A 9,022-nucleotide genomic window follows, 5' to 3' on the forward strand; every position below is an offset into this window, starting at 1 on the left:
ATAGAGATTGCTTAATTCACACACACAAAAAAATTATGTGAAAGGGAGCTGCGGAGATGCAGGGAGAGCAGGGTGTGCAAAGTCAAGAGAGGCAAGACCTGAAGGCAACTGAGCCACAGAGCTGAGAGAACACTTCAGATAAAAGGAAGAGCAGCCACTGCACTGAGGGAAGAAAATTTGGAGAGTTGGAGGAGAGGGCGGTGGTCCAAAACAATCCAGGGCAGCCCAATTTATGTTCATTCAGTGATGGTGTGCTGAGTGCCTCCCACGTGCCGGCCACCCATCCAAGAGTGGAGAAAAGAGGAAAGTCCTGCCCACCAGGGATCCACCTTCTGGGGGAAAGAACAGATTATAAGCAGCGCACATAAAATAAATGAATTCTATAATATGGCAGAAGGCGATGAGTAAGAACTTTGGGGGTAAAAATAGAGGGGACTGAGAGCCAGACACAGAAGCCACAGACAGGATGATTCCACTTCCAAGAGCTGTTCACAGGGGACAAACCATAGACGGGCCCAAGCTTAGTGGTCAGGGCCTGGGGGGGCGGTGGCCAGTGCTGATGCGAAGGGAGTTTGGGGGGTGGTGATGAAAATGTTCTGGTGTTCTGGTGGTGATGGTTGCACAACTCTGTGGATACACTAAGAAGCGCTGACTGAATTATGCACTTTAGTGAACCGGATGGTGTGTGAACTTTATCCCAAAGGGTTACTAAAGCACAAAAGAATGCGGGGCAAGTTGCAGCATTGGTAGCAGGTTGGGGTAGGCCTCCTTGGGAAGGTGACATCGAGCAAGCACTTGAAGGGGGAGAGAGAGAGATCTCTTTCCCAGATAGAAGGAAACTAGAAGGAAGCCCGTTTTGAGGTTTCCTGTTTTCTTTTTTTTTAATTTTTATTTATTTATGATAGTCACACACAGAGAGAGAGAGAGAGGCAGAGACACAGGCAGAGGGAGAAGCAGGCTCCATGCACCGGGAGCCCGACGTGGGATTCGATCCCGGGTCTCCAGGATCGCGCCCTGGGCCAAAGGCAGGTGCCAAACCGCTGCGCCACCCAGGGATCCCAGGTTTCCTGTTTTCTTACATATTTGTGAGCCTTTGGCATCCTCCTCTTCGTGGGGTGTTGTATGTTTACTTCATGTCCTTTAGTACCAAATATCTTGGCAAAATCCAGGGAAGAGGTTGCTTGCCCCTCATTTGACAGATGTGTCTATCCTGGGGCACGTCGCGCAGCAGGGCGAAAGCGAGGGCCACCGCGGGTCCTAGGACCGCCCATCACCTGAGCGCGGCTCCGCCTACCGCCGTGACGTCACGGGTCCCGTCCCGCCCCCCGGAGGGAGCAACGCGCATGCCCAGCGCGGCGTCACGCACGCGCTCTCTCTCCCTTGACCTCTGACCTGCCGGCCGCCTTTGAGCTGGGGCCGCGGGGCCAGGAAGCCGGAGCCCGCAACCCTGAGGCGGAGCGGCCAGCATGGTGAGGCACGAGCGGGCGCTGCCGGGCGGTGAGGGAGGCCGGGCTGGGGCCGGGGCCGGGGAGCGTCGCACCGGGAGGACCGCGGCGGGGGCCGGCGGCCCGGGGCCACGGAGGCCTCTCGCCCAGAAGGCGGCGCGGGCCTGGCTGGCCGGAAAATGCCCAGCACAGGCGGCCGCCGCGTGCCCCCTGCCGCGCCGGAGGTCGGGTCCAGCCCGGGAGCCCTGCGCGGCCGCGCGGCCCGTTGGCGGTGTCGCCCTTTGGAAACGGACGAAACGGGCGCCGAGACTTTGCCAAGGAAGTGGCTGGCCTGGGACTCGAGCGGGCCCCGCGACCCCGAAAGCTGAGCGTCTCCGCGTTTCCTGTGGCACCCGCAGCCAGTCCGCAGACCCGGGCCACGCTGGCGGAGACGAGTCCCCTGGGGACCCTTTAAACACGCAGCATCCTGAGCTCTGTCCTCGGAGGCAGCCGGTTTGGGGAGCCCCTTATTAACCAATAAGAAGGATAACACAAGAGCTTGCAAGGCCCCCAGGCCCTTGCACTGGAAGCCTCACGTGGATTCTCTCATTTAATGCTTGTGAAATGCATAGGGCCATGGTCCCCATTTCACAGAGTAGGAGCCTGAATCTCAGAGTTGGATTCCTCCAGGGTCGTTTCATCCAGCCGTGCCAGAGGCAGGTGTTGAGCCGGGTCATGCCCAACCCTTGGACCGCGGCCTGCTCACGCATTCCTGCCTGTAACTCTGAGCCCCCCTCAAGAGCCACGTAAAATGTTGCTCTGGACCAGTCTGTATCCTAAAGGAGGAATCAGGCAAGTCTGTAAAATAGGACAGAACAGATAGTGCTCTGGGAAGGTTTGGCTTAGAGGGAATATGGGAGTATTGTGTTGTCTTTTTTTTTTTTTTTAAGATTTTATTTATTCATGAGCGACGCAAAGAGAGGCAGACACACAGGCAGCGGGAGAAGCAGGCTCCATGCAGGGAGCCCAATGTGGAACTCGATCTCAGGACCCTGGGGTCACGCCCTGGGCCAAAGGCAGCCACCCAGGCATCCCTCCTGTTAAGTCTTGAAGGATGTTGGGTTTTGATGGAGTATCAGAGTAGTAGGGACGATGTAGTCAAGGTTAATGGGTATTGGGGGTTTTTTTTGGGGGGTGATGAAAATGTTCCAGGACTAGTAATATTCTGTACTTTTTAGTGTGTTTACAGAGGTATGTGAATACCCTAAAATCACTGAATACTTGAGTGACTTGTATGGTGTGTGTGTGTTGGGAGACATGGGGGTAAAAGAAGTAAGAGCTGATCTAGAAGTAGATGGTGTGGCTGCAGGGCCGAGAGGTGAGGGGAGAGAAAACCAGAGCCGTTGTAGCTGTCCAAGGTGAGATTGCCCAGCTGAGAAGTGGGCTGAATTTGCAGGCCCTGGCCGCGGAGTTGTGTGTATTGGAGGATGGCCTGAGTCCTCCAGCAGAGGGAGCGGTAGGCATTTGGAAACCCTGTCTGGGGACATAGTTTTGCTGATGATGGCCTGGTTAAGTGTCACATTCATTCAAATACGATCGATTGGGCTGCCATGCCAGCCATAGGCGGGGGCGCCAGGTTTACTGTGGTCCTGACTGCCCTCCCGCCTAGTCGTGATGCCAGCAGCTGTTTGCAGGGGCTTTGGGGTGAACATCCTCAAGAAGGGGGTGAGTCTCAGTGGCAGTGTCTGCCCAGCAGCCCAGGGGCTGAGAACTAAGCTTTGAAGGGAACATTGCACATCCGAGCTGTCTGAAAACCAGGTTCCCTTCGTAATGCACCTCACCTGAGATGCGCCACATTCCTCCGTGTCCCCCAACGCTTGCCTGTGGTCTTCTGTCCCAGCTGCAGAGGTGTGGTTCTGCATTGGGCTATGTCGTTCCTCAGATGAGAAAGCAGATGTGTCATCCACAGTGGCTCCCAGGCTCGGCGACCTGTGTCTCTGACCTCTGCTCCTCGACTGGCAGCTTGCCCTGAGTTGGATGCCATGTCAGCTGACTGTTCTTGTCCAGGGTCTTCAGGCCCAAGTGTCAGTCAGTGGACTATGGGATGTTTGGGGACTTTCTAGGAGAGACCTCAGCCAGTGGCTGCCATCATCTCCTCTTGTAACTGGCAGAACAATGATCTGGCTGACCCACAGCTGGCACTGGGTACTGAATAGATGGATGAGAAGCTTGGCCATACTGCCTGATGTCTGGACCGTCCAGCACCAAGCAGGGTCTAGTCCAGAAGCAAAGGCAGCTGTTGGGCTGCTTTGAACCTGCCACTGACTGGTTGGGTTTATGTGGATTGCCTTCTGAGGACCTTGCAGCCTTCCTGTAAGGAAGGTATGATTCTCTCCGTTTTGCAGATAAGAAAACAGGTTCAGAGAGGTTGAGTAATTTATGCAGGGCCACACAGCTAGCGAAGACAAGCTGGGAGTCCAGGTTTAAGCTCCAAAGCAGTCCTCTCCCTCCTCTTCCACACTGCTTCTCAGTGCTCTTGGCACGGAGCCTGGCTTTTTGCAGCCTTCTCCCCTGAGGAATCAGTGGCTATATCAAATGAGTTGCCTTATTGGGAAAGGCTTTGCTACTCCATAGTATCTGACCATTGTCCGGTTTTGTGAAATCAGTGTAATAAATGTAAAGCGACATTTATTGAGTAGCTACTGTATCATCAGACTCTGTGTCAGGCACTTTACATTGTCTCATCACATCCATCTGACAGTGCTGTTTTTGACCACATTTCACAGGTGAGGAAACAGGCCGAGGGAACATAAGAGCTTGTGCAGGGCATGCAGCTGGGATTTGCACACAGGTGATCCCAGAGCTTGCCTGTATGACCACACACCACACTTCATCCCCTGGAGAAGCCTCCCACAGGAACATTCGTGGCCTTGGTGGGCCAGCCAGGCTGCTCCCTTGGCCAGCCAGGGTAGCCTCTGAAACTGCAGGCTACCCCAGCCTGTTCTGCAGCCATGGAGCTCTGGCAGCAGGAACGATGGGGCCACTGTGGTTGAAGCCAGCAGCGCCAGCTGGGGAAGCTGCCCAGTTACAGTCTCAGTCCTTAACGTTCATTGTTGAGCAACAGCCACTGCTCAGAGCAGAGAAGTGAGGTTGCACTGGGGTGTATGGCAACAGGTAAAGGTATGGTCTGAGGCCCGAGGGCTGTGTAGGCCGAGGGAACCCTGTGAAGTCACCTACTGGCCTGTCAGCCTCTCTGTAACTCAGACGGGACCAGAAGTCCATCAGGGAACTGTCCTGTCCCGCTTCAGAGGGGCTTTGGGCACGGAGGGAGAAGTTGGGCAACTTCCCAACCTGCAGTGCATCCGTTATTTGTCTTGACACCTGCACTGCAGCTGTCTGCAGCACCACCCCCTCCCTTTGATCACTGGAGCCTTTGCTGAGCTCTGCTTTCTGGTGTGAAATACAGGGCTTATGAAATTTCAACTTACTTGTGAAATCCAAACCGCTTCCATTTATTTTTTACTACTAACGTCCCAGAACTACCATCTCACCCCGCCCATAAGGGCAGGTTCATTGGAAGCCAAACAAGGGCAGTTCTGGAGTCCAGATCCCCCTGGAATCTGATGAGCTCTTCTTTGGCCTCTGGGTTGGGTCCTTGATCCTGGTCAGGTTGCTCAGTTGCCCTCCCTGCAGGACTCTGTGTGTGGTGGGCGGCCTGTGGAGGCCATGGCTAACAGCACCGATTTGGGGTCCTGGCCGTGTCCTCAGGCTGACCACTAAACCTCTGGTCCTCGTGTCGAGTTTTTGGGTTAAATGGCACAGTGACTGGCACCCAGGATGAGGTGATACTTGTTGACTCGCAGAACATGTGACTGCAGACAAGTGCAGAGAAGAGGAAGGGGAACCATGGGGTGTGCCCCCGTGAGTGGTGTCGACCTGCAGTGGGGGCGCTCCGGGACCTCTGCACACCCGTGTTGCACTGTCTCCCACACCCGGCCATTTCCCAGTGTGCTGTCTGTATGTAATCTCTGTCCTCAATCAAGTCTGGGTGGTTTCCCATCTCAGCCACCTTTTTCGTCTTGTCTCGAACGACTTTAAAAGTTCCCTATGCTCTTGCCTGCTCCCTTTACGTAAAGGACAACCTTTACGTTTTCTCCTGTTGGGTTCACCCCGGTCCCTCTGCCTTGAAAGCCCCAATATTCCCATTGTGATTCTCCCTGCCCTCAAAATCCAGCCCAGTAGAAATAGGCAGTGTGCAGGAGCTCTGCGGGCACAGCTGGCTCCTGTGTGTCCTTGTAGGCTGAGCGCTGAGCAAGCTTAGCTGACGCTGCATGTGTTTGAACCAGTGGAGGAACTGGTGACCAGTCCTGCTCTCCCTCACCAGTTGGTCCTCGGTATCTTTGGCTAAGTACCTCCCTAGTGGGCTCTTGGCTGCTTGAAGGTGGAGTGTTTTTCTCTTTTGTTCTGTTGTTTGGAAGAGTGGTGAATAGTCTTGGGAGAAGGGAGGTAGCACCAGGCTCCCGGAGTCTCCTACTGGTTGAACAGAGATTGGAACTGCCCATCCCAGAAGCATGGAAGGCCTGGCCTGGCAGTGATGAATCTGTGGTGGGTCTGGGATGAGCCCCTGGCTCTGCTCTGTGCCCTAGTGTTGCTTTTCTGAAGTCTCTGTGCCCTGCAGCCCCATTGCCTTAGTCCCTGTCCTCCTGTCTGAAGATCAGGGGGGTCCCATCTGCCTCTGGAGACTCCCTCAGGTTCACCCCCCAGCCGTCTTATCCAGTGAGCACCTGAAGCCACCCAAAGCAGAGGCTTTTTATCAGGGTACTTTGGAAGAAGTTGCCTGTGGCTGCTGCTCTGTGCTTCACAACCTCAGAGACCTTACATTCAGCAGCCACTTCCAGGGTCCTGTCTCTGGAGAATGTAACCTGCTAACCAGGTACCTGCTTTGCCCACAGGCCAAATACCTGGCCCAGATCATTGTGATGGGGGTGCAGGTGGTGGGCAGGGCCTTTGCCCGGGCCCTGCGGCAGGAGTTTGCAGGTAAGCCTGAGCCCTGGGAGTTCCTGCCCAGGTCACATTTTCCTCCTATCTGTGGCCCCTCATTGTGGCCCTATGGTGAATGCAGGGAACCCCTCTGCAGGCTGGGGTTCTGGCTACCTGGCATTTCCCAGTGCGGGAGGACATTGTGGGATTTTAGGGCATTATCATAAAAGGGAAACCTGGTTGACCTGAACATTGAGGTAGGAGTTGGCAAGCTTGTTCACCTGGCTACCTATTTTTGTAAATAAAGTTTTATTGGAACACAGCCATACCCTCTGGCTGCTTACAGGGCAGTCCAGTAATTGCAACACAGACTTTAATTGGCTTGCAAAGCCTAGAATATTTACTCTTTGACCCTTTAAGAAAAAGTTTAATGGCTACTGAATCTAGGGTCACTGAAAGGGAAGAGGTCACCTGAGCTACCTGCTTTGGTGGCCTAGGTAACTTGTGGGCAGCCAGGTCTCAACTGAGCTATTACTGCCTCTTCCCACCTGCAGCTTCACTCTGCTTCCCATTATGGCCTAAAGCTCCCCAACATGCTGTCACTTGGGATGAGGGATAAGGGAGAGACGTGGGACAGGGACCTCTCGTGCTCTAGGTTGGAACCATACCCCTTGCCCACTGTCCCAGTGGGGTAAATCTGTCCTCACTTCATATACTCCCCACCCACTCCCCCAAATACAACCGCTCCTGGAGAAGGGATGCACCCTGTCCCTGCATGTGTCTTTTCCCCTGCCACCTGGCAGGCTGAGCTGCCCACTTGGAATGCCCAGGGGAACCCCTGGGCTGCTAAAGGTTGAGCACTCACCCATGTGTCCACACAGCCAGCCGGGCAGCAGCTGATGCTCGAGGACGTGCTGGACACCAGTCTGCAGCTGCCTCCAACCTGTCTGGCCTCAGCCTCCAAGAGGCCCAGCAGATTCTCAATGTCTCCAAGCTGAGCCCGGAGGAGATCCAAAAGGTGAGACTGGTTCTGAGACAGGCCTTGCCTCGGCAGACCAGATCAGGGGCTGCAGGGTCAGGCCACCAGAATCAGGAAGAGTGAAGGTGGCCCAGGGAAAGGGGCAGATATGGAGGCTGTGGCTGCAGCCAGTGTGGACGCCCTCGTTGTGGGAGCTGCTGTCTCTCCTTTGTTTTTAGGCCCAAGGCAGGCAGTGGCCAAGGCAGAGTTCCTTCCCTCCGTGGGCACCTGTCCACCTTTCTGTCCCCTAGCAGTGACAGGTGGCTTCTGGGGTTGCATAGCAGGGCACGTGGGGCAGCAGGGTTGAACCCTTTGGCTTTCCTTCTTTGTCATTTCCTAGCTTCCCCTGCCTCTGTAACCCAGAGACCGCACACCCTCTCACCGTGTCTCTCCCCGCCCCCCCAGAATTACGAACACCTGTTCAAGGTGAACGATAAATCCGTGGGTGGCTCCTTCTACCTGCAGTCCAAGGTAAGTGCTCTTGAGGTTGGGAGGAGGTTAAGCCAAGGGCCTGTTCTTACTGGGGGGTCCCTTATTTCCAGGCAGTTCAGAGCCTGACAGGCAGGAAGGCCCCAGGTCCTTCCCTGATGCCCCAGCCTCAGGCAGGCCCCCCTCGACTGCCATTCCCTCTGGCTATCTCAGCTCCACAGGGCCTGGCCGATTGGGCTGAATTGGCCTGGGCCCTCTGTCACCCCGTGGAGTGGCCCTCCTAGCAGCCATGGCTGTGAGGGAACAGGACCACTAGCCGGCAGACGGCAGGGTGTGCCTGGGCCTGGTCGCCTGGGGAATGCTGCGCACCAGCAGAGGCAGCGCTTGTGTTTCCCAAGCTGTTAGCTCAGATATGCCCACTGCTCTGCGGGAACCGGAAAGGACAGAGGCCCATCCCACTCGCTCACTGCCCTACCCGGTTCTAACTCCCTCCCCAGGTGGTCCGAGCTTGGGAGCGCCTGCAGGAGGAGCTCAGGATCCAGGCCCAGGAGGACAGAGAGAAGGAGCAGATGCCCAAAACGTGACCACTCAGCTCCTCCTACTGTACCCCATCCACCTCCTCTAATTTATAGTTTGGTAATAAATGTCTTTTCCGCATTTTTCAATGCACATATCCAGATTCCAGAAGGCAGGCTGCTCTTCCGGCCAGTGGGGAGGGGAGGCAGCAACACTATATCCCTGTTAACATGCCTTTGACACCCTGCAGGGCTGGGGTGGGTGAGGTTGGCCAGAAGCCAGCCAGTCCAGCCCTGCCCGTTGAGCTGTCATGTACCAGACGTGGCCACTTCTGTTGTCAGGGTGCCAGCTCCAGGCCCCTCCAGCATCACCATCCTCAGACTTGCCCTTGCCCTTCCCTCTGGGTACAGAGCCCTGGGCCCCTGGCTCTGTCACAGGCCACCTCTCCTTGAGCTGTGTTTCAGTCCAGCATCTCTGGAATCTGGGTGGAATGTTCCAGTGACGCCGGGAAAGAGAAGCCTTTGCCAGACTCTGGTTGGACTGAGGCCAGGGAGTTGTGTCTCCCCCAGAAGTGAGATGCTCACCGAAGTCACAGCAGGTGGTGGCAGGATCAGGACCCGGACCCATGATGCTTCATCCAGAATCTTCCATCTCA

General features: G+C 55.6%; 1 protein-coding gene across 2 annotated transcripts; it reads left to right on the forward strand.

The window, feature by feature from the left end:
• Nucleotides 1-788: 788 nt before the first annotated feature.
• PAM16 (presequence translocase associated motor 16) lies at nt 789-8,508 on the forward strand. 2 transcript variants are annotated; one of them, XM_025416692.3, is made up of 5 exons: nt 789-1,469; nt 6,377-6,461; nt 7,286-7,422; nt 7,828-7,893; nt 8,349-8,508. In XM_025416692.3, the coding sequence occupies exons 1-5, from the start codon at nt 1,467-1,469 to the stop codon at nt 8,433-8,435; spliced, it is 378 nt and encodes a 125-aa protein (XP_025272477.1). In that variant the 5' UTR covers nt 789-1,466; the 3' UTR covers nt 8,436-8,508. The 2 variants fall into 2 exon arrangements, with proteins under 2 accessions (XP_025272477.1, XP_025272478.1); XM_025416693.3 differs by lacking the exon at nt 789-1,469 and adding an exon at nt 1,761-2,276.
• The last annotated feature ends 514 nt before the right edge of the window (nt 8,509-9,022 follow it).

Source organism: Canis lupus, chromosome 6 (genome assembly GCF_003254725.2).
Source record: "Canis lupus dingo isolate Sandy chromosome 6, ASM325472v2, whole genome shotgun sequence".
In the NCBI taxonomy this organism is placed as follows: Eukaryota; Metazoa; Chordata; class Mammalia; order Carnivora; family Canidae; genus Canis; species Canis lupus.

Bases quoted from the DNA above. Each gene is read 5' to 3' on its own strand.
- PAM16 (XM_025416692.3), top strand. The intron at 6,462-7,285 runs GTAAGCCTGAGC...GTGTCCACACAG, and splicing joins CCTGCGGCAGGAGTTTGCAG to CCAGCCGGGCAGCAGCTGAT. The intron at 7,894-8,348 runs GTAAGTGCTCTT...CTCCCTCCCCAG, and splicing joins CCTTCTACCTGCAGTCCAAG to GTGGTCCGAGCTTGGGAGCG.